The sequence below is a fragment of the Stegostoma tigrinum genome, chromosome 29, assembly GCF_030684315.1.
Source record: "Stegostoma tigrinum isolate sSteTig4 chromosome 29, sSteTig4.hap1, whole genome shotgun sequence".
NCBI lineage: Eukaryota > Metazoa > Chordata > Chondrichthyes > Orectolobiformes > Stegostomatidae > Stegostoma > Stegostoma tigrinum.
Window position 1 is genome coordinate 2,483,779 of NC_081382.1, and position 24,631 is coordinate 2,508,409.

General features: G+C 44.1%; 1 protein-coding gene and 1 long non-coding RNA gene across 4 annotated transcripts in view; one reads left to right on the forward strand and one right to left on the reverse strand.

The window, feature by feature from the left end:
- Positions 1 to 7,930: 7,930 nt before the first annotated feature.
- On the reverse strand, positions 7,931 to 14,323 carry ppil3 (peptidylprolyl isomerase (cyclophilin)-like 3). Of its 3 annotated transcripts, XM_048558812.2 has the most exons (6): positions 14,265 to 14,323; positions 14,100 to 14,174; positions 12,821 to 12,914; positions 12,052 to 12,119; positions 11,680 to 11,798; positions 7,931 to 9,165 (listed from the first exon to the last, which is right to left on the reverse strand). In XM_048558812.2, exons 1-6 carry the CDS (start codon positions 14,265 to 14,267, stop codon positions 9,039 to 9,041), a joined length of 486 nt encoding a protein of 161 aa, XP_048414769.1. In that variant the 5' UTR covers positions 14,268 to 14,323; the 3' UTR covers positions 7,931 to 9,038. The 3 variants fall into 3 exon arrangements, with proteins under 3 accessions (XP_048414769.1, XP_048414768.1, XP_048414770.1); XM_048558811.1 differs by lacking the exon at positions 14,265 to 14,323 and having other exon boundaries at positions 14,100 to 14,258; XM_048558813.2 differs by lacking the exons at positions 14,100 to 14,174; positions 14,265 to 14,323 and adding an exon at positions 13,510 to 13,670.
- Positions 14,324 to 14,341: 18 nt separating this feature from the next.
- The window catches only part of LOC125465388 (uncharacterized), a 38,594-nt gene continuing 28,304 nt past the window's right edge, over positions 14,342 to 24,631 (forward strand). The window contains exon 1 of the long non-coding RNA XR_007250230.1: positions 14,342 to 14,441. This is a non-coding gene — a long non-coding RNA (uncharacterized LOC125465388). The remainder of the gene's footprint in view (positions 14,442 to 24,631) is intronic.

Below are 24,631 nucleotides of genomic sequence, written 5' to 3' on the forward strand. Positions count from 1 at the left end.
CGTCAGTCTCCCCGGGGGGGGGGGGGGTGGGGGTGGGGAGAGTGTGTGGTCAGTGCACTAACCCCGTCAGTCTCCCGGGGGGGGAGGTGGGGAGAGTGTGTGGTCAGTGCACTAACCCCGTCAGTCTCCCGGGGGGTGGTGGGGAGAGTGTGTGGTCAGTGCACTAACCCCGTCAGTCTCCCCGGGGGTGTGGGGAGAGTGTGTGGTCAGTGCACTAACCCCGTCAGTCTCCCCCGGGGGGGTGGGGAGAGTGTGTGGTCAGTGCACTATCCCCGTCAGTCTCCCGGGGGGGGGGGGTGGGGAGAGTGTGTGGTCAGTGCACTAACCCCATCAGTCTCCCCGGGGGTGGTGGGGAGAGGTGTGTGGTCAGTGCACTAACCCCCGTCAGTCTCCCCGGGGGGTGGTGGGGAGAGTGTGTGGTCAGTGCACTAACCCCGTCAGTCTCCCGGGGGGGGCGGTGGGGAGAGTGTGTGGTCAGTGCACTAACCCCGTCAGTCTCCCCGGGGGTGGTGGGGAGAGTGTGTGGTCAGGCACTAACCCCGTCAGTCTCCCCGGGGGTGTGGGGAGAGTGTGTGGTCAGTGCACATCCCCGTCATTCTCCCCCTGGGGGGGGGTGGGGGAGAGTGTGTGATCAGTGCACTAACCCCATCAGTCTCCCCGGGGGGGGCGGGGGTATAGTGTTGCCCAAGTGCAGAAAATAAACAGTTTGTCCCGGCTCTCTCATTACTGGCTTCTGCCTGATTTCAGTCAGTCCCTGATCATGGCCTCCCTCCAGGTGACTGTTCTCTCCCTAATCTCCTTCATCTCTGTTCTTTATTCACTTTTTTATGATGCTCATTTGTTTGACTAACCTTTTATTTACAAGCCCTAATACAGCTTTGTGTGGCTCAGTGCCGAGTTTTATTTGCACATACTCCTAAATGTTGGAAAAGGTTCTGAAAGGTTGGCAGTGGCATTATACTTTATACCATATCATATACACTTGTGAGGCAGACACCTTACAATGCTATAGACCAGTGCCCCAAAGTCTCGTCTGATTGCTATCATAAACTACACCATGTTAAGACCAGAGATGGGGTTGGTTAACTTGCTGCTACCATCATCTTTCCTTCAGCAGATCTCAGGGTCTAATAAGTGTGAGTCTTAACAAAGGGGTTCTGATGAAGAGACATTAGACACTAAACATTAACTCTGCTTTCTTCTGAGTTTCACCAGTAATTTCTGTTTTTGTTAACAATTAGAACTGGTCTTAACATGAGAGATAATGGGAACTGCAGATGCTGGAGAATCCAAGATAATAAAGTGTGAGGCTGGATGAACACAGCAGGCCAAGCAGCATCTCAGGAGCACAAAAGCTGACGTTTCGGGCCTAGACCCTTCATCAGAGAGGGAGATGGGTTGAGGGTACTGGAATAAATAGGGAGAGAGGGGGAGGCGGGCCGAAGATGGAGAGAAAAGAAGATAGGTGGAGAAGAGAGTATAGGTGAGGAGGTAGGGAGGGGATAGGTCAATGAGGTGGGATGAGGTTAATAGGTAGAAAATGGAGGTGCAGCTTGAGGTGGGAGGAAGCGATGGGTGAGAGGAAGAACAGGTTAGGGAGGCAGAGACAGGCTGTGCTGGTTTTGGGATGCAGTGGGTGGAGGGGGAAGAGCTGGGCTGGTTGTGTGATGCAGAGGGGGGAGGGGACGAACTGGGCTGGTTTTGGGATGCGGTGGGGGAAGGGGAGATTTGGAAGCTGGTGAAGTCCACATTGATACCATTGGGCTGCAGGGTTCCCAAGCGGAATATGAGTTGCTGTTCCTGCAACCTTCAGGTGGCACCGTTGTGGCACTGCAGGAGGCCCATGATGAACATGTCGTCTAAAGAATGGGAGAGGGAGTTAAAATGGTTCACGACTGGGAGGTACTAGTTGGCATTACGGTGCACAAAAGATAGTGCATGTCATTGCTTAATACCACAAAGTAACAATCGTGAAAATTCCAGTGAACCCTGGAGCAGTGCTGAACCTCACAGCTTTAAGAACTACTCACAACTGCCAGCTGCACAGTCAAACAGACTGCAGACAAATGTGTGGAAAGGTCAAGAAGTGAAACAGCACTTAATAGTACAGCATGTTACCTCCCACCTGATGAGAGGACAGAAACCAGTGTAAGTTCAAAGCTTGACACAACTGTCAGTTACAGATCCCATTAGGGAAGTGAGAATAGTGGTTTAGCTAGGAAGTGAACAGGCATTGGAGCTTAACAAGCAAAGTTTAAAAAAAACTCAGGGCATTGGAAAAGGTTAACAATAAAGAATGGACTGAAAAAGCTAGATGATCAAAACATGTACTTACAGCTCACAATGAGCATTTCTGTAAGTCAGAGGTCAGGTGACTGGGGCAATTTAAACAGAGTCTAAGCACAGAAGATAGATAAGAAGACTTTTGAAGCCATGAAAGGAGCAGGGGATCCAAAATGGAATAAAAGCAAAATACTGTTGAAGCTAGAGATCTAAATCCTGATGTGGCTGATGAACGTGGCAATCCTAGGAGTTGGAATGTTATGTTGAGGCAGTACAGGGGATGTTGGCAAGGCCTCTTCTGGAATATTGTATGCAGTTCTGATTGCCCAGCTATAGCAAGTATATTACTAAATTGGAGAGAGTTCAGAAAAGATTTACCAGGATGTTGCCGGGTATGGAGCATTGACTTTTTCCACTGGAGCGGAGGAGGTTGAGGGGTGTCCTTGTAGAGGTTTATAAAATCATGAGGGGCATAGATAAGGCGAATAGCATTGGTCTTTTCCATAGGGTGGAGGAAACTAGAGGGCATACCTTTAAGATGAGAGTAGTTTGTGTGGAATGAACTGCCAGAGGAAGTAGTGGATGTAGGTACAGTTACAACATTTACAATAAAGCAGTGATTACAACAGCCCTCTCAGTGCTATGTGTAATGTTTATTAAATGCAGGAAAGCAGACAGTTTCTTCCACTGTCTCATTTCTGACTTCTTCTTGCCCCAAAATACATTTGGATAAGTACATAAAGAGGAAATTTTAACAGAGATATGGGCCAAACGCAGGCAAGTGAGACTAGTTTAGTTCAGGAACACGGTTGACATGGACTACTTGGACTGGGGTTCCATTTCCATGCTGCATGACTCTGTCTGAGATAAACAGAAAATGTAGAAACTCATCAGGTCTCACAGCGTCGTGGAGAAAGAAACAGTTAATGTTGAGTTCCATAACACGTTTTTCAGGTGAGATGAATTTATTAGGTTTTAATTGAGAAAATCATGGAAAAGATTGTACGTTCTTTATCAAGAAATGAAAGTTGGTAAATGGTCCATTTTAGCGAGTTTTGAGAAGATTTGTAGCTCAAGTTGAAGTTCTGGATGTGAGTTTGCTCGCTGAGCTCGAAGGTTAGTTTTCAGACGTTTCGTCACCATTCTAGGTAGCATCATCAGTGAGCCTCTGACGAAGCGCTGGTGTTATGTCCCGCTTTCTATTTATCTGGTTAGGTTTCCTTGGGTTGGTGATGTCATTTCTTGTTCTTTTTTTCAGGGGATGGTAGAGTCCACTACATTAGAAAAACAGGCAGAAAGCCATCCACCAGGATACACGAACATCAACTAGCCACAAAACGACATGACCCACTATCACTAGTATCCTTACATACAGATGAGGAAGGACACCACTTTGATTGGGACAACACATCCATCCTAGGACAAGCCAAACAGAGACATGCACGAGAATTCCTAGAAGCATGGCATTCCAACCGGAACTCCATCAACAAACACATTGATTTAGAGCCAATCTACCATCCCCTGAGAATAAGAACAAGAAATGACATCACCAACCCAAGGAAACCTAACCAGATAAATAGAAAGCGGGACATAACACCAGCGCTTCGTCAGAGGCTCACTGATGATGTTACCTAGAATGGTGACGAAACGTCTGAAAACTAACCTTCCAGCTCAGCGAGCAAACTCACGTCGATGGTCCAATTTGCCTACAAAAAAAGTGGAAAACCTCAACTTTGTCTGCAAAAACACAGCACCTCCCTAGGAACACAATACTTGTATTCAGCATTGCTATATCGAGGAAGTAAGCATCTGTTCGGGAAAGAGAGTAAAACAGCATTGGGATACCGCAAAATTAAAAAGCTTTAAGAAGAATAAATGTACACATTTGGATAAAATGGCAGGAGAAATAATATCATTAGGAAAAATGGACATGTAGACTAAAGTCTTAGCAAAGATTTGTAGCTTGGGGTTTGGGTGAGTTGTTGACTTGTTTGCTGAGCTGGCTTGTTTTCTTCCAGACATTTCGTCACTATGCTAGGTAACATCATCAGTGAGGCCTCCAATGAAGCGATCTTGTTCTACTCCGCTTGGAATTTATACCGTCCGGTCCGTATGGTGATTATATCATTTCTGGTTTTGTTCTGTATGGGCTTGTATATGGGGTCTAATTCTGTAAGGTTGTTGATTGCATTATGGGTGGAGAACCATGTCTCTAGGTCTGTGTGTGTCTATGTTTGGCTTGGGTTATATAGTTACATTGTCCCAGTTAAACTGATGGCCTTCGTTGTCTGAGTGTACTGATATTAAGGAAACTTCATTGTGTGATTTTACTGCTAGTTGATATTCATTCTTTCTGATGGGTACTTTCCTTCCTGTCTGTCCGATGTGGTGTTTGTGGTAGTCGTTGCATGGTATTTTGTTCAGTACATTGGTTCTGCATGTTGTGGGAATGGAGTCTTTAATCATTACAAATGTTTAATGTAGAGTGGTTGTGAGCCCCACGATTCCTAGTGGTCTTGGGAGTCTTGTTGTCAGTTCTGATATGATCTTGATGTAGGACAGTGTAACCGGTGTGTTAGGGCACCCTGTGTCCTCTTGTTGTTGTCTGTTTAGTAAGCCCCTGTGGATGAAGTTGCAGGGATATCCATTCATAGCACATATTTTGTATAGGGGCTGTTCCTCTTTCCTGTGTAGTTCTGGTGTTGTAGTGAGTGATGGCCTGTTTAAATAGTATCCGAATGCAGCTTTGTTTGTGGACATGGGAGTGGTTGCTGTGGAAGTTGAGGATTTGGTCTGTGGGGGTTGTTTTCCGGTTTACCGTTTGGTTCGAAACTCCCTGCTCGGCCTACATTCAACTCCTGACATCCAGAAACAGAAGCTGATTGTTGTTTTCTTCATCTCTCGTGAACTTAATCCCAGCAAATAGGTTGTTGATGAGGTGGTGGGCCTCTTCTAGTTTATAGTGTTTAATAATGACAGATGTGTCGTCTACACACCGGATCCACAGTTTAGGTTTAATGTGGGGGAAGGATGGTGTGTTCCAGTCTTTGCATGGCTGCTTCTGCAATGAGTTCAGAGTTGGGTGACCCCTCGAGTGTGCCATTGATCAATTTGTATAATTGATAAAATGTGGAGGTGTAGACTGTTTTCTAAGTGGAGAAAGGCTTCAGAAATGTGAGACACAAAAGATCTTGGGAATCCTCGTTCAGGATTCTCTCAAGGTTAACATACAGGCTCAGTAGGCAGTTAGGAAGGCAAATGCAATATTAATATTCATTTCGCAAGGACTCGAATACAAGAGGAGGGATATAATGCTAAGTTCGTGTAAGGCTCAGGTCAGACCACATTTGGAGTATTGAGAGCAGTTTTGGTCCCATATATAAGGAAGGATGATCCTGGGATGAAGAACTTGTCGTAAGAGGAGCAGTTGAGGGCTCTGTATCTGTACTCAATGGAGTTTAGAAGGATGAGGGCAGATCTGACTGAAACTGGCAGAATACTGAGAGGTCTGGATAGAGTGGACGTGGAGAAGATGTTTCTACTAATGGGAGAGACTAAGACCCAAGGGCACAACTTCAGATTGAGAGGACAATCCTGTAGAACTGAGATGAGGAGGAATTTCTTCAGGCAAAGGGTGGTTATTCTGTGGGATTGATTGCCACAGAGGATTGTGGACCAGACCAGACTCCCTCAAAATATTTTAAGAATGTAGCTAGACCCTAACTTTTCTTATTTTAAAGGTAGATGTGAAGTGCATGTTCCAGATGTGATCTAATTGGTCAAACTACTCAACGTTAAGCAAACCATAATTTACTTAAACTCTATAATTAAAATAGAAACAAAAGAAAGAGGAATTTAGAATAACATTGCTATTGGAAAACTTAAATCAAACAATAGATACAGTGCTGATTACTAATTAACTTGAAATATGGTAATATCCCAATAACACACTCCTTGGCAAAAAGGTAAATCAGGCACAGATTCTTACATGCGGTTGTCCCATCTGGGGGACACAACATTGAGAGATTTCAGAAAAGGCAGCAGCTAGGAATCATTTACCAAAGCTTCTCACTCTTCTGGGACTCCAAAAAGCTTCTGACTGCTAAAGCTTAAAAAAAAGCTAGAAAGCCTGGTCTGAGAATTGGCCACTCCCCTTCCGTTGTTACAACTATTTTAAATAAAACCTAAAGGCCTCCTAAGTTATTGAGCCACTTTCAGTCACCAGTTTGATATCTGTGCCTTTACAACCTCACTTAAAAAAAATCCAGGACAAAGTAACCTTTTTGAAGTGACAGCATCATCACAATAATGAGTTCAGCAACGAGATTATTACACAGACAAGTTCATAAGTGCTGTGACAAGTAAAGACCATACCTGTTATTTCACTTCATTTTTGATCGATGACTGTATGTGTTATTAATAGAAGGATAAATGCTGGAGAGAAAATAACCAGGACAAGCTTTGAAATGTTGGTCTATTGGGAAAGAGCAGTTATTGTTGGTTGGGAGATGGGAATTTCTCTCAGTGTTGCCACATGTGTTGTCCAATGCACTTTATTAGATGCTGGTGTCTGTACCACACTGCAACATCTGAGAGAATAAACAAATGAGATTGGCTTTTTGACAGTTACCAGTCATTCACACCGTTCTTGCCGAGATCAGAATCCTATAAAGTTGTAAATAGTACCGTATTACAATTTAGATCCTTCCACTCGGTTCCTCTATCCTATCTAATTTGACACCTCTGGCCCATTGTCTTGAACTTGCCATCTCTTGCATCCTCACTATTCACTTATTGTTCACTCCCATCCCCATCCATCAGCTCCAATACCAGAGATCAATCTCTCAGTTACTAAAATTATAGTGTTGGAATTCACCCCCAAAACAGTTATTCTTCTGTCTCTTCCTTTCAAACACCTGTCTCTCCATCTTCCCACTACTTAATCTTCTTTGTCCTCCCCTCTCCAATGGGAAATGACTCAGTACATGTCCGACTATAAATGACACAGTTGGTGCTTGTTACAATCCAGTATGGGTGTGTAATTATGTTTCACAACATTACACAACTGGTATTGGGATAAAATGGGGTTTTAAACTAACCCACAGTGTATACTATAGCTGAAAGGTACAAACTCACAAGGAACCAAGTGGATGTGATATGAGTGCACCTCCTAGCTACGATTTATACAATTTTGGAAATATCAGAAAGTTAGGAGTAGAGATGCTGAAACTGTCCTCATGACATCTCTATGAATGCCAATCATTTCTTTCATCTGTTATCTTAATGACAGCCAACAAAGCAACTGCACAGGCCCCAATAAACTCTCAGCCAATGGCTAGAGATCATGTGAAACCCACTGTGTGTGTTTCTGGCCAGTTTATTCCCATCGAAGACACACAGCTTGAGAAAGGCTTAAAAAGGTTTGTCAAGTATATCCAGACCATTGACCATGGATCCACAGTCAAGACTGTAAAGCACAGGATAGCAATCTTAACCCAGGGAGAATCCATCTCCTGCAGTAATATTGGCAGAAACATCAGACAAAATAAAGATCACCATCCACAACAGAAATTGCTTAAAAATAGGCTTTATATTTCACCCTATACATGAAAATGTTCTTTTCAAATAAGTACATCTTTAAAGAGTGTCATAAAAACACATCAAGTTTATTTAAAACTGAACAGATAGCCTGACTGCTTTGTGTAAAATACATCAACTCAGATGTCCCAGCAACAATCTACATCAACAGTTCTGACGCAACAAAAAAACCCATCAGATCTAGTTTAGAGGCTGCCTGATGCCAGCACCTCCATGCTACAGATGACAGGGTTGGTATGATGAGAGGCAAACCACATACTAAGTCAAGTCCAACTGGAAATCTAAACCAAACAAACACCAATAAAATGTTCTAAATAAGGATTTATACCCACAGCTTCCATGTCCATTCTCTCCTCCAACACTGACAGTGTGCAGACTCCCAAACTTTCAGTTTAACATCACTTAATTAGTAATTCCCTTCATTTACTGGGCTCCGACAGGACTTCCTTAAGTGGGGGACAGCACCCCAACAGGGTTGCAGGCTTAAAGTCTGGGGATGTGTGCTAAAGGCAGCAATGGTCATTGTGGAGCTCCCTCCCCTGCTCCCTGAGGTGGTCTTCTCTCTCCCTCCACTCTCAGTTCTCATGAAGGGGTTACAATTATTTTCAAGCCTTGAAATGGAGCTATAGTGAGAATTAGTTATGGAAACACTGTGCTAGGACCTCAGCTGAAAGAGAGGAGTGAAGAAGAGAGTGAGGAGAAGTGAACAAGAGGAGGAACAAATGAAACAGTGAGATAGAAAGGGAGAAGACACAGGAGAGAATGAGAGAAAAGAGCAACAAGCGAGTGAAAGAGTAGGAACAAGTGAGATGGAGAGAGAACAGGAACTACAACTGAAAGAGTGCGACAGCAAAGAGACAGAATGAAATATGCAGACAGGGAGAAAAAGAGGCAGAGAAATTGAAGAGAGTGAGAGATAGAGGATTGGAGATAGAGATGGGGAAAGATACAGAAGCAATGCCAGCATCATGCACGGTTCTCACAGTCCCTGTAATTCCATGGGTCCTATCCAGCTGAGCAGTGGAAAACTTAGTGCCTCATAGAGAGAGGGAGCTCTCACTGATCTGATCTTCACTTGGTCTCTGCTAGTATCCCAGCACCTTGACTACGGTCCTCAGTCCCACAGGATGCCTCTGGTCTGACAGCCACACCTCCAATCAGAGTGCAAACGGATTGGCATGAATAACAACGTCTTTGATGCGGACATCAGTCAGTGGTCTGAATGTTTTTTCGTTAACTGGGAGCTTCTCCAGTTCATCGAGAGTATCTAGCCCATCGATTACCCTGTAGATGGGAAAGAGAAAGAGAACATGAAAAAGAAAACTGGTTTCTCTGGAGTTTAGAATAGCAAGGGCCAATGTGATTCAAGCCTCTGAGATATGAAGACCAGTCTGGGACTAGCAGATAGAGTTTAAATTTTGGAGCCAGATCTTGCAGGAGTGAAATTAGGCAACGCTTCTGCAGGGGAAGGGAATTCTCTTCTTTTATTCATTCATGGGATGAGGGCACTACTGGCTAGGCAGCATTTACTGCCCATCCCTAATTGCCCAGAGTCAACCACGTTGCTGTGGGTCTGAGGTCACACGTAGGCCAGACGAGGTAAAGATAGCGGTTTCCTTCACACTAGTGAACCAGATGGGTTTTGCTGACAATCTACAATGGATTCATGGTCATCATTAGATTCTTAATTCAGATATTTTTTATTGAATTCAAATTCCACCATCTGCTGTGGTGGGATTCGAACCTGGGTCCCAGGATTAACAGTCCAGCAATAATACCACTTGGCCACTGCCTTCCCCTATAAACAGGAAGCAATTGATATTGGATCACTGGAGAGTCATATATCAGCACTGAATAATGGAACAAGCTCAAGGAAGTAAATAGCCCTACTCTTGTTCAGGTCTGTTACACAGAGTTTGCTACAAACTGACAGACATGAGCAGTGATCGTAGCTCCTTTCATAACTGCTCCTCATATACAAAATTGCATTCAGAGTTCAGCCAACAGCTGTCACTGCACACAGAAAACTCCCACTTATCAGTCCAAATTTAACATCTAACTGCAGTTCCCAAATAAGATTAATTCATGGTATGACCACACTTGGTTCCTGCTAAACAGACCTGCAATATACACTGACATTAATTCTGTACTCAGGTCTTGTAACAAGCTTGTTGAAGCTGATGTTTGAAAGACACCAACAATGCTTGCTGTTACCCTCTGGGTTCAAATGATGGCAGGAAACAGAACGGTACAGGCATTCCCTCAATGAGTCTCTTTAAAAGGAGACCAATTCCTCTCTAAAAGGAAAACAGATAAGACAAGGTGTAGTGTGACCCTTCTCTTGAAATATGTCATGCTGTAATTACACATGTCCAGAACACCTCTGGACGGTACTTACAAAATGACACATAGGTGTTTCTCATAGAAACAGAAAAGGCTGTGGGGCAGCACGAAGGCTCAGTGATTAGTACTGTTGCCTCACAGCACCAGAGACCTGGGTTCAATTCCACCCTCAGGTGATTGTCTGTGTGGAGTCTGCACATTCTGCCTGTGTTTATGTGGGTTTCCTCCGGGTGCTCCGGATTCCTCCCACAGTACGAAGATGTGTAGGTTAGGTGGATTGGCCATGCTAAATTGCCCATAGTGTTCAAGGATGTGTAGCTTAGGTGGGTTATAGGGAGATTGGTCTGGGTGGGATGCTCTGAGGGTCAGTGTGGACTTGTTGGGAGGGCCTGTTTCCATACTGTAGGGATTCTACGATGATCTATGAAGCTCTGTTAATAGCTTATCAGATACTGAAACAGTCTATGCTCACGCAGTAGGACGAGGATAATATGTACGCTTGGATTGAGAAGCAGCAAGGAACATTCTTGCTACACAAATGCATGTAATGACTATCTTCGAAAGACAGAATCTAATTATCTCCCTTTGACATTCAAAGGCATTACCGTAACTGTATTCCCCATTATCGATATCCTGCGGTTACCAGTGACCAGAAAATGGACCAGCAATATCAATACTAAGGCTACAAGAGCTGGCCAAAGGCTGCAAATTCTGCAGCAAGTAACCTCCTGACTGCACAAAGCCTGTTCACCACGTACAAGGCACATGTCAGGAGTGAGAGACTACTCCCCATTTGCCTGGATGAGTACAGCTACATCAACACTCAAGAAGCTTGACATCATCCAGGACAAAGCAGACCACTTAATTGGCACCACATCCAACATCTTCAACACTCATTCTGTCCACCAACAACACTCACAGCAGCAGAGGTACCATCTACGAGATGCACTGCAGAAATTCACCAAGGCTCCTTCATTAGCTCTTGCAATACCATCACCACCTAATCTACATGGACAAGGACAGCAGATACAACGGGAACACCATAACAGGGAAGTTCCCCTCAAACCACCCACCATCCTGATTTAGAAATACATTACCGTTTCTTCAGTTTTACTGGGTCAAAAATCCTGGAACCCCTTTCCCAACAGCTTGATGCTCCTACACTGAAATGGTTAGAAATGGACAATGAATGCCAGCCTTGTCACAACACCTACATCCCATGAACTGACAGATTAAAAGACCCAACCTAATAGCTATAATTTACTATGTTACTGTTCACAGGGTTAGGCCAGTGCGTTAGCCACACAGTTGTATTGTCTTGGTAGTTTTATTGTTGAGTATCTCCCTATAAGTGCTGCTGTGAGAGCACCCTGAAAAAAAGTCAAGTAAATGCTCCCTGGACTGGAAGGACCAGCAGTCACAGCCTGTACCAAAGTGTTAAATGAACAAACCTACTTCCCAAACACTGTGTATTTCATGTCCAGCTGAGGCTGCTTCCCATATGTGATGAAGAACTGTGACCCATTTGTGCTGGGGCCATTGTTTGCCATGGAAACAACTCCTCTGACATTGTGCTGAAAAAGATCACAACAGGGAAACAAAAATGAGTCACAAACAAACATCACAGTCAGACAGCCTGGTACTGGTCTCAGTCACTCATTCTGATGCCACCTGGGGGTGTTACCCACTCTGACCCCACCCAGGGAGGGGGTTTTGGGGGAATCACCCAATCTGATTCGCTTGCAGAGGTCACCCTCTGCTTTTACTGCCCTTCGTTGGGTGTCAGATTATGATGAGCAAAAAAAAGTTGTAAATATGTAGAATCACCTTAAGATGTTCATTAAACTCATCTTCAAACTTCCCACCCCAGATACTGGATCCTCCTTTCCCAGTGCCTGTAGGAAAATATAACAATGCAGGCTATGATCACAACAATAACTTGTGATTTAATATAAAACTTTCAATATCATAAATCACCCCCCCATTTGACAGGAATGATTCTCATACAAAATCACAAGAGAAATTAAGAAAGAGATAGGTTAAAGGAGGAAATTGAGGGAGAGGAAGGAGGGAGGCAGAGGGGTATGGGGAGTATTCCAGAGCGTAGGGTCCTACTAGCTGAAACTAGGGTCATAAGAACATAAGAACTAGGCCATCCAGCCCCACCATTTAATAAGATCATGGCTGATCTTTGAGAATCAGCTCCACTTAAGCGCCCACTCACCAGAACCCTTAACTCCTTTACTGTTCAAAAATTTATCTAGCCTTGCCTTAAAAAAACATTTCAGTGAGGTAGCTTCAACCACTTCACTGGACAGGGAATGCCACAGATTCACAATCCTTTGGATGAAGAAGTTCCTCCTGACCTCAGTCCTACATCTGCTTCCCTTTATTCTGAGGCGATGCCCTCTAGTCCTAGTTTCATCTGCTAGCGGAAACAAACTCCCTGCCTCTACCTTATCTATTCCCTTCATAATTTTGTATATTTCTATAAGATCGCCCCTCATTCTTCTGAATTCCAATGAGTATAATCCCAGTCTACTCAATCTCCCCTCACAATCCAATCCTCTCAACTCTGTAATAATTAGAAGACTACCTGTAGGGTCTCCGGTCTGTACAATGAACCCTTTGATATTGCGGTGGAACAAACATCCATTGTAGTAATCACTAGCACACAGAGCCAGGAAATTCTATAGAAAGGAGGGAACACAGGAGAATAGTCAGCGTTCATAGCAAAAAAAAAACAGAACAAGGTAACTGATATGCTCTAGTGTTAAACAGTGACAGACCTGTCCCCACCAATTCTGCACCCGTGTTATACAGTGGCAGATTTGTATTGTTCAGTATTCTAATGCAGTGTACATTTCTCCTGAATTGTGGTTTCTGTAATTGTACAGAATACGCCAGCTGACAACTTTTCAGTTATTTGAAAGGCTTAGCAAATCTCTCATTTTTGTACTTAATGCAGTATTCAGTACAAGTTCATAAATGCCTTATCAACTTGCTGTATCTTTTGCAGGTTGGTTATTATTAATGTTATTGCTTTGCTTCTCTATGTCTTTTCCTCCTAAAATGCACCATTTCACACTGACTGGCATCCTGCTGAAATGTGTTGCGACCCAACCCGCTTTTAATTTGACTGCATTTGCAGACCTTAGAAAGTTATTTCATTCAGCTAGGTCACTCATATGTTTATGAGAAAAGTGATCATAATGCTGACACTGGCTCCAGCATTTATTTCGCTCCCATCTGAAAATATCCATTCAACCTCTAATCTCCCAGTACCTGATCCATCGTACAATTGCCTAAACGGCAGTGATGAGCGTAGTCTTGTGGAAATGGAGTAGCTTCAGAGTGAGATTAGGAGGTGAGCAATCTGGAGGAAAACTGGTACTAGCCAGCAGCGGTACTAACAGAAGTCACACCACAGTCACCAGCACCGCAGACAACAATTAATAGCAAATCCCAACGCTAACCAGCACTGACACTCATTCACAGTGACTCTCCCCAAAGGCCACCATCTCACACAGCAATAGGAGGAATGTAACAATAGGGTGTACCATCAAATTAATGATCACAGTGACCTTTGAGGACCAACCCTTAAATATATATCCCACCCCTGTTGTACAATGAAGGTCGTGATAGAACCAACAATTCATGCGACCTGATTGTAGTTCTCACTCCTGTGCTCTCTCTCTCTCTTTCTGCAACCCCCACCTGTACTCTCTCTCCCCTCTCCCACGAACCTCCTTACCTTCGCCCCCTCACAACCCCCACCAGCCCCCTGCACTCTCTCTCTCCCTTCCCCCATGACCGTCCCCACTCTCGCCCCCTCACTACCCCCACCAGCTCTCTGTCCCTTCCCCCTCACTCACCTCGCAGCTCCGGGCCGCCTTCTCACAGAACAGCTCCAGCTTCATGTCCCCGAGCTCCGTGCGGATGGTCAGCGCCTGCGGGGCGAGAGAGAGAGAATGACCACAACACCGAGCCGTCTCCTCGAAACCGCCGCCCCCCATGCCCCGAGCACGACCCTCACTCACCATCACGCAAAGCGCCACCCCACTTCCGGCTCCTCACTATAAACCGTCCGACCAGGGCCCACATCCGGTCCCTCCCTATAACCTGTCCCCCCTCCTCGGAGGTTGTCGATGGTGAAACGTATACTTGGAGGGGAGAGAGAGAAAAAAAAAGATGTCGCCCGCTGGTAAAGCTGACGGGTCAGTACAGTTCCGCCCGGCCGGAGGAAGAGTCAGGGAGTGCGGCTGAAAGTGGACGGGTGGACCCGGGTTGTCGGCGCGGGTGCCGTGCGCCCTCAGAGGGTTGGGCCTTGGCAGGGTCGGTATGTCTATTCCCGAGGCCGCACTGGGCCAACTAAAAACCCATAAAACTGGCGGTCACTCTCAACCATCCATACAGTTCACCTACAGCCGGCCTCCTAAACTCTGCAAAGTCCTCTTCACTAATAGCTGAGGGATAATGCCAAAACAGGGAGAGCTGTCTCAGAGATAATAGGAACTGCAGATGCTGGAGAATCCAAGATAACAAAGTGTGAAGCTGGATGAACACAGCAGGCCAAGCAGCATCTCAGGGGCACAAAAGCTGACGTTTCGGGCCTAGACCCTTCATCAGGAAAGGAGCTGTCTCACAGATGAGTCCAGCAACAGATGAAGGGTCTAGGCCCGAAACGTCAGCTTTTGTGCTTCTGAGATGCTGCTTGGCCTGCTGTGTTCATCTAGCTCCACACCTTGTTATCTTAGTTAGCCTGACATTGTCTCTAAGGTATGGTTTTGTGAATCGGACTATTCCAGACACCACTGCCATCGGGTCAAATATAGATCAATCTCTTACTTACATGTTTTCCCCTCAGCCGTCTGGTGTTTAAAAACTTTTTCTAAATTTATTTTGAAACGTGTTTCTACCATTTGCCTTTGAGTACTTTTGCTATTTTCTTTGCCACATCTTGTTCATGTTTTCTTTCTTGCTGCAGTTCCAGTTCAAGTTATTTTAAGATACCTCAAATGGTCAATAATTTTTCCTCAAGTTTGATGCTGTAATTTTTTTTAAGTTAACAGGAATTAGTTTCTAATTCTTCTGTCACATCTTTACTGGGGAGATTTATCTTGGCAATAGATTCATAAACAGTTCTGGTGAAAAGCCACTGGAATCAAAATGTGAACTCTGTTTGCTTCCCACAGATGCTGTCAGACCTGCTGAGTTATTGCCAGCAATTTCTGTTTTTGTTTCAGATCTCCAGTTCTCCAGCCGTAGTATCATGCAGCATGGAAACAGACCTTTTGGTCTAACTCGTCCATGCCGACCTGGTTTCCTAAACTGAGCTATATCCCTCTTAAACCTTTCCTATCGATGTACCTGTCTAGATGCCTTTTAAATGTTGTAACCAGCACCAGTACTAATGGGAGTTTTGTTCAAGCAGTAACACCATAGTCATCACCACCACAACAAGCAAATTAGGATGATACCAATGGTAACAGGATGAAGTTGCACTTTAAATTAACCCTTTATGTGGGAACTGGTAAAGAATTTTCAGCAATACTCTACCATATTACCTCTGCATTCATTGATGTACCTGGATGTAGTACATGCTCATGTCAACATCAGTGATGGATACAGTCGACCTAGAGAATGGATTTGGGCAAGTAATATTGGAAACCAGAAAATGACAGAGGAATTGAATAAATATTTTGCATCAGTAAAAGGGACTAATTCTAAAATTCTAAGACATGTTTGAAAATTAGTAAATTTTCCTTGGGAAAACTAGGTGAGGTAATAAATACAATAGCTATCACTAAAGAATGCTAGTGAAACTAATGTAGCTAGAGACCAATAAGTCTCCTGGACCTAATGGGGTGCATCCTTGGATTTCAAGGAAGTAGCTGCAGAAATAGTGGATGCACTTGTAGTAATCTCCCATCGCCTGTTAGATCCTGGAAGACTCTGAGGATTAGTAAACTGCTAGTGCAACACCTTTACAGAAAGGCCTGTGGAAAAAGAACATGTACCCAAAGGTGAGTTAGCTTAACACCTGTTAATGGAAAAGTATTAGAGCCCATTATAATGGATGTAGTAGCAGGGCATTTTAAAACACATAACGAAGCAGATTCAGCGTGGCTTCATGAAGGAGAAATCATGCCTGGCAAATTTTTTAGAATTCTTTGATGTGGTAATAAGCAAGATAATAAGGGAGAAGCAGTGGGTGTAACATATATGGATTTTCAAATGGTCCTGGATAATTAGGCTCTGTAATAAGAACCTGTGGTGTTGGTGGTAGTATATTAGCATGGATAAAGGATTATCTAAATCATCAAAGACAGAGTGTTGGAAAAAGGGGACACTTTCAGGATAGTAATAAAATGTGAGGCTGGATGAACACAGCAGGCCCAGCAGCATCTCAGGAGCACAAAAGCTGACGTTTCGGGCCTAGACCCTTCATCAGAGAGGGGGATGGGGTGAGGGAACTGGAATAAATAGGGAGAGAGGGGGAGGCGGACCGAAGATGGAGAGAAAAGAAAATAGGTGGAGAGGAGAGTATGGGTGAGGAGGTAGGGAGGGGATAGGTCAGTCCAGGGAAGACGGACAGGTCAAGGAGGTGGGATGAGGTTAGTTGGTAGGAGATGGAGGTGCGGCTTGGGGTGGGAGGAAGCCTGAGGAAGGATGAGACAGAGTCTGCAGAGGGATGGAGACAGATTAAGTGAGTGGACAAAAACTTGGTATTTGGAATATATTGAGGAGAAATATGAGGTTTTGCATTTGGACAGGAAGATAGAGGGACTGAATATTATCTAAATTGAAAAAATACTGCGGTATACTCTAGCACAGTGGGGTTTCTTTGGATTCTTGCTTGGCTGATAATCCCAATCCTAGAGCTGCTTCTCCAATCAGATATTTAGCAGTTGGTTCCAGGGAGTGGAATTGATCCTTAGCCTTGAAATTTTCGGCATCCCTTTCTCTGGTTCCTTTATCAGTACTTCCTCTCGCCAACGGATGTTGTTAAAGCCTGTGTTTTAACCGCTGAAAGGCAAAGCAGGTCTGGGCCAACTGCTGGAGGCTACGGGAAAAGCTGAGAATGGGAGTCGGAGAGCAGAGTAGACTCTGGCTCTGACTGTAGCTGTGAATCCCAGAAAAGGCACTTCTGAGGGCATGGGAGATGCTAAATAAATCAAAGAACAAAGAAAATTACAGCACAGGAACAGGCCCTTCGGTCCTCCAAACCTGCACCGACCCCGATCCTCTATCTAAACATGTCACCTGTTTTCCAAGGATCTGTATCCCTCTGCTTCTTTCCCATTCATGTATCCACCTAGATACATCTTAAGTGACGCTATCATGCCTGTCTCTACCACCTCCGCTGGCAACACGTTCCAGGCACCCACCACTCTCTGCGTAAAGAACTTTCCACGCATATCTCCCTTAAACGTTTCCCCTCTCACCTGGAAATCATGACCCCTAGTAATTGAGTCCCCCACTCTTGGTGGGGGTAGGGATGGGGGGGGAAGCTTCTTGCTATCCACCTTGTCTATACCCCTCATGATTTTCTAGACCTCAATCAGGTTCCCCCTCAACTTCCATCTTTCTAATGTAAATAATTCTAATCTACTCAACCTTTCTTTATAGTGAGCACCCTCCATACCAGGCAACATCCTGGTGAACCTCCTCTGCACCCTCTCCAAAGCATCCACATCCTTTTGGTAATGTGGCAACCAGAACTGTACGCAGTATTCCAAATGTGGTCGAACCAAATTCCTACACAACTGTAACATGACCTGCCAACTCTTGTATTCAGAATCCCATCTGATGAATGAAAGCATGCCATGTACCTTCTTGACCACTCTGCCCACCTATGTTGCCACCTTCAGGGAACGATGGACCTGAACACCCAGATTTCTCTGTGTATCAGTTTTCCCCAGGGCTTTTCCAATTACCATATAGTTTGCTCTTAAATTGGATCTCCAAAATGCATCAATGGGTGCCTCCCTGCAAATTACCCGGTATTTGTGTCTAAAGAAAGGGCAGCCCATTTTCCCAGGGTGAGGCGACCGACCGTGTTGTAGTACTGAGGGTCACCGGGGCCAGACAAACCCTACTGCTGAGCAAAGGCAGAATCTCCCCACCAGAGATTGCAGTAACTAAGTGACTGGTAAAAGTGATTGAAGGAGGGAGCATTCCCTTTCCTCTTTCCCAAGTGCATCCTGAGCGTCAGCTTGGCTTGGGACCAGTGACTGTGGGAGTTGGCCCACTCATCTTGTGGATGGGGTTGACCAGCTCCTTGGCAATGACCTGGAAGGCTCAAAAAGTATAACAGCCTCACTGGTCTCTGAAAAGCCCATTGAGTTCGGGGGACTGAGCAGCTGCAGGAGAAACTGCTTGCCATTTTTGCTGACTCTGTAATCACATAGTGTTTGATCAGACATGTTCAGCTACTAAAGGTTGGGATGGCATCGCAAATAGAAAACCTTTTGGTTTAGTGATCTGAAACCTTTCCCAGGAATATAAAAGCCTCCAAGGGGAAAATAAATAGAACTTTCCTCATAGCAGCCCAACAAGGTAACCCACTGTTAGAAGCACAAGCTCTGATTGCTCTCACTGTGGCTGAGGCAGAAGCAGTTCTTGGAAGCTGCTGTATTAAAAATGATCAGCTGATGAGGAAATGGAGATTCCTACCCCATTCTGCCCCCACACCTCATCAGCAAATGAGAACTGGCCAGTGATCCACTAGGTTATGGCGCTGCCAAGGATCTGTAGGGAAATATTGTGGATAGTTTACAAAATTCCCATGGCTGAGCATGCTGCTGTGTGTAAAACTCAAAAGCATAACCAGCCAGCATTTGTACTTTCACAGCCACACAGGATGCGGTGAAGTTTGACAGAAACGCCAACCCTCGATAAGTCCTGCCCCTATGATTCTCTGCTTTGTGGAGCCACTCAGCAAGGTGTTAGCGGACTGCGTGGGACCCCTGCCCAAAACAAAAGGGGCCTAGCGGCATAACCTTATCATTATGGGCACGACTATCTGTTTCCCAGAGGCTTTTCCCTGAGAACTATACCACCAAAACAGTGGGAAGGAAATTGAATCAATTCTCCACCCGTTATGGGCTTCCACCACCTTCTCAAGGGCGCTTAGGGACAGGCAATAAATGCTGGCCAGCCAGTGATGCCCACATTGCACAAATGAAGAAAACCAAATACCATTGTTGAGAATGGAGTCAAACAGATCATGTCTATCCCTTTGCCACTGGACTATAAAGTGAAGGTAGTTTGAGACATGAGTGTGGCCCAATCAAGTTCCCTGCTATTAGCAAACCAGCAAACATTCACCCATTCATGTGCAGAAAAACAGGCAGACTAAATGAAGCTGCCCTCTATGTCCGCAATTTTGTACAGAGACCAGCCAGGCTGTACCACTGTAGCTATCTGTTATATGGATGTGGTAGAGGCCTCTCCCACAAGGCTAAATCCCCATCGGCTAGGCCAAGAAAAGCTGGAACTAAAACAGAAATTGCTGGAGAAACGCAGCAGGTCTGGCAGCATTGCTGGAAAGGAAGCACCATTAGCGTTTTGAGACTGGAGCCCCTTCTTCAGAACAGAAGCCATGGTTCAGGACAAAATTAATGACAATGGAGGACCAATGAATGAAGCCTTGTAGCAGGAGCTGGACCTCTGTAGTTGTACTCACGCCCAAGTCAGACCGTTCTCCAAAGCCAAGCATTGACTCCCGAAAAGTTAACGATGTGACCAGAGCTTACTCTAGATGGTGTGAAGTTAAATACAGTGGATATCCAAAGAGACCTGGGGGTTCAGGTACATAGATTTTTATAAGGCCATGAGTAGGTGCAGAAAATAATCAAGAAAGCTAAAGGAATGCTGGCTTTTATATTGAGAAGACTGGAGTACAAAAATGTAGAAGTTATGCTGCAGTTATACAAAACCTGGATTAGACCTCAACTGGAGAACTGTGAGCACATCTGGGCACCATACCTTAGGAAGGATGTATTGCGTTTGGAGGGAATATAGGTTTACAAGATTGATACCTAGACTTTAGGGGTTAAGTTTGAAGGGAGATTGTTCAATTTAGGCCTGTTTTCTCTAGAATTCAAAAGGTGAAGGGATGATCTGTTCGAAGTCGTCAATATATTAGCAGGAAAAGACAGAGTCGAAAATGATAAACCATTTCCATTGGTTAGGAATTCTGGAACTAGAGGCATAGTTTGAGAATTACGTTCAGACCATTAGGGAGAGATGTTAGGAAACACTTATAGACACAAAAATTGAGAATGGTTTGAAACTCTACTACCAAACTGGAATTTGGGGATTTACATATACATATTAATTAAAACTTTCTAATTGATTAAAGATTTAACAGCATTTTCAGTTTGTCTAGTGCATCCTTATCAGTTGTGTGATCCTTTGATCCCTTATAAGTTCTCTGTCTGATACTACCTGTCTCACTAACACCTGTAAAAGGAGTGAAGCTCCGAAAGCTTGTATTTTCAAATAAACCTGTTGGACTATAACCTGGTGTCATGTGATTTCTGACTATGCCCACTGAACTGGATGCAGGATCAGTTGTTAATTTTAAATCTGAAATAGAACCTTGTAACAAAAATGCAATTTGGGGATATGGCTCAAAGACAGGTATATGGAGTTAGGCCACAGAAAAACTATGATCACGTTGAATGGTAAAACAGGCTCAAGCGGCTGAATGGTCTCCTCCTAGTCTTGTTTTCCCATGACTCGAACCTGATACCAGGCCTGGAGGACAGAGTAGGTAGTATGGGTAAAACAACCAGTCGAACCAAGGTAGTTTTGTGTAGCAGTACAGGTAGGTTCTCTTGACTGCCCACACAAAGGAAACTTCCAACTTTGCTACTCTGGACAGGTTATCCCACTTGTTCTGTGCCACTCGGACCCCAAAATGCCCCACCTACCTTTGAAAGACTGAAGACCCAGATGAAGCTGGGCTTGTCTAATTGTATGGTAAAGGCTGAAACAGTTGTATGGTTCCTCATTCCAATAGCAAAATGGAAAATCATGAGGTTCTGGGCAATGTTTGTTTTTGACTCAAAGTTCATCCAAAATCTCTGCACAGGTTGACCAGCCTACGACAGAAAGTACAAAGGTACTACAGACTGAGAAATGCCAAACAACTTTTGCAAATGTAAAGGCCATTTTAATAAGTGAGCCTGACTAAGCCTGCAGGGCAGCAATTGAAGCAAGTGACAAGGCTGTGCTCCTTCTGGAAAACAAATCCAGAATGGAGCGACTGATCTGGTACTACTTTTAAAAAAAAACTAAACTAGCATCAGGATTAATATTCTGCTGTAAAGAAAGAAACCTGTAGAGTTCTGGTTCTTAAACATTCTGCACAGTATAAAATGTTGATTAGCCCACAGTTTGAGTATTCTGCACAGTTGTGGAACCCACATTATAAGAGGGATCTGATAACACTGGAGACGGTGCAGAGAAGATTTATCAGGATGTTGCCTGACATGGAAAGTTGCAGTTACGAAGAGAGATTGGACAGACTGGGGTTATTCTCCTTAGAGCAGATGAGACTGAGCGGGAACAATATCGAAATGTATGAAATTGTGAGGTAGACAAGAAGAGACTTATTCCCTTCACAGAGGGATCAGTGACTGAGGGCATCGATTTTAAAGTAAGGGGCAGGATGTTTAGAGGAGATGTGAGGGAAAGATTTTTCACTCAGAAGGTGTTGAGAATTTAGAAGCCACTTCCTGTGAGGGTATTCGAGGCAGGAATCCTCATAACACTTAAGAAGTATTTAGATGTGCACTTGCATGCAGGCTAAAGCAGCGTGCTCAAAAGTGGTATTAGAGTTGTTAGAGGGTTGTCTTTGACTGATGCAGACTTGATGGACCGAAGGGCCAATTTCTGTTCTGTCGACCTGTATGACTTTATGGCTATGCCTTTAAGATATACGTCTTGAATTGGTACAGAGAGACCACTGTTATACTACCCACGACTCATTAACTTCAGTGGAAAAGTATAAAATCCAAAGAACAGAGTTAGAGTTTGTTGGAGTTTGTTCCTCCAATCACACAACCTACATTATCAGAAGTGAAATATGATTGCAGACGTCATTTCCAGAATCTAGAGACCTAGTTTGAAAAGATAATATTGACCAAGGCTAGAAGAACAAATCTAAGTGTCGCTGTTGTTTTATATTTTTATTTTCATTTTTCTCCCTTTTTATAACGAAAAGAAAATGAATCTCATTTCGTTTAATCTAAGGGGGATATCTCATAATGATGGATCAGGGTGGATAGCAAGAAGCTTTTTCCCAGAGTGGGGCACTTAATTACTAGGGGTCATGATTTCAAGGTGACAGGGGAAAAGTTTAAGGGAGATATTGTGGAAAATTCTTTCCGCAGAGAGTGGTGGGTGCCTGGAACACGTTGCCAGTGGAGGTGGTAGAGGCAGACACAATAGCGTCATTTAAGATGTATCTAGACAGATACATGAATGCGCAGGGATCAGAGGGATTCAGATCCTTGGAAAGTAGGCGACAGGTTTAGATAGAGGATCAGGATCGCCGTAGGCTTGGAGGGCCAGAAGGGCCTGTTCCAGTGCTGTAATTTTCTTTGTTCTTTGTTTATAACGCTGGTTTGATATATGGAACTTTTAAGTTTGAAAATGAGAAACATCACAGCTAAAGTGGTTGTAGAGGTAAATCCAGTAGCTGTCTAGAGAGGAACTCTGGAATATCACACATGCAAGTAGCAAAGTTCAAAGGGCAAAATGCATTACAAACTGAACTGTAAACCCCTGGGAGTATTTTAGACCATGAACATGACTGAAGAAATGATTGTAGTCTGGGAAAGAGAAATATTTATATTTCTCCTTTCAAGAATGCACGAGGCTTCAATCCTGGCCTATATGTAATAGTGACCTGATGTACCACTGTTTGGTCTAGTGTGAAGTGAAGGTCACAACCCTGAGAAAAGCCATTTAACCTCTCTGCTCTGCAGGTTAGAGAAGAGAAAAAGATCTCTCTCACTGTGAATACTGCCAGCCAGCTACTGTTGGAAACAGGGCAAAGGAATTCAAATTTCAAAGCCTGGAATCTCAGAATTGCTGATTCAGCTCCCAACGTCAGCACAACCAGGAGCATGCACCGCCAAGGCTACAATGTTCAGCCATCACAGTGACTCAGCGTTTAGCACGGCTGCCTCACAGCGCCAGGACACTCGGTTCAGTTCCACACTCGGGCAACTGTCTGTGTGGATTTTTCATACTCTTCCTGCCTCTGCCGGACACTCAGGTTTCCTCCCACAGTCCAAAGATGTGCAGGTTCGATGGATTAGCCGTGGGAAATGCAGGGTAGGGGATTGGATCTGAGTGGGATGACTTACAGAAGGTCAGTGTGCACTCAGTGGGTTGAATGGCCTGTTTCCACACTCTAGGGATTCTATGATCTAATCTTCACAAATGACTCATACAGACTGACTGACAGTCTAACTTTTATCTTCTTTAGGCCTCACTTCCCATTTCTAATCTGTGTATGTGTATTGTGATGTTATTTCTTCTTGTGTTTAATAATTAATTAACTCACTCTTGTGTTATCTCAAGAAAGCCTGGTTAAATTGTTTGCTTTTAAAACAGATTATTTTGGACCTGGAGAAAGATATTCATCAGGAAGGGGTCCTTTGTACATGAACCTTGTTGTGACCAACTTGAGGGGGCAGGTGAATAAAGAAGGGGAGCTAATTCATCCCTCTCTGTCCAGGAGCTTGACCATTTAGGGTATCCCCTCTGGAAGTGTAATAATTTGGCAGACCTCGCTCTGGAATCTGTGTCAGAACACATTTCATTTCTAATAATCAACCAATACGTTTTTTTAATAAGAAAAATAGAGAGCTGGCCACCTTAAACCAAACCCAGTCTCTCTTTAATAAGCTGAGGAGCCTTCACCTTTGTCATCTTCCTCAATGAGGCCAGATTCCTTTTCATTTCTAGCTGCCCAATTTCTCTGGAAAATTCTATATTTGGGTCTGTTACTAATATGCTAACAAGACAATTTGTAGTTATCTATCACTGTTGCGGCCTACTTTGTTTTCTGAAATTTATTTTCTTCCAGCTGGGACGTTGTTCCTGGTGGGGAAACTTGTTTTGAATTTTTCCACTACAATCCCTTCCCTTAGGCTCTCAATGTCTCATGCAACCTTCATCAATCTACCCTCCTGTCACATCATTTCCTTCTCTAGAAAATTGCACATATACACAAATGCCCTATACACAATTCCAAATTTATTCTTGAGAGCTTCTGGTAAATTCAGAACAGTAGTCTTTACCCTGTCATAAACACTTAATAGTTATTCTGAAAGAGATAAATGCACTGCCAAAGATTTTCCTATGAATGCTCAGAAGGAAC

Coding starts and splice junctions, on each gene's coding strand:
- ppil3 (XM_048558811.1), bottom strand. CDS start 14,240: ATGGGGGGCGGCGGTTTCGAGGAGACGGCTCGGTGTTGTGGTCATTCT. Junction 12,120..12,820: donor ACAGACCGGAGACCCTACAG/GTAGTCTTCTAA, acceptor ATTTTCCTACAG/GCACTGGGAAAGGAGGATCC. Junction 9,166..11,679: donor AAATACACAGTGTTTGGGAA/GTAGGTTTGTTC, acceptor TCCCATCTACAG/GGTAATCGATGGGCTAGATA.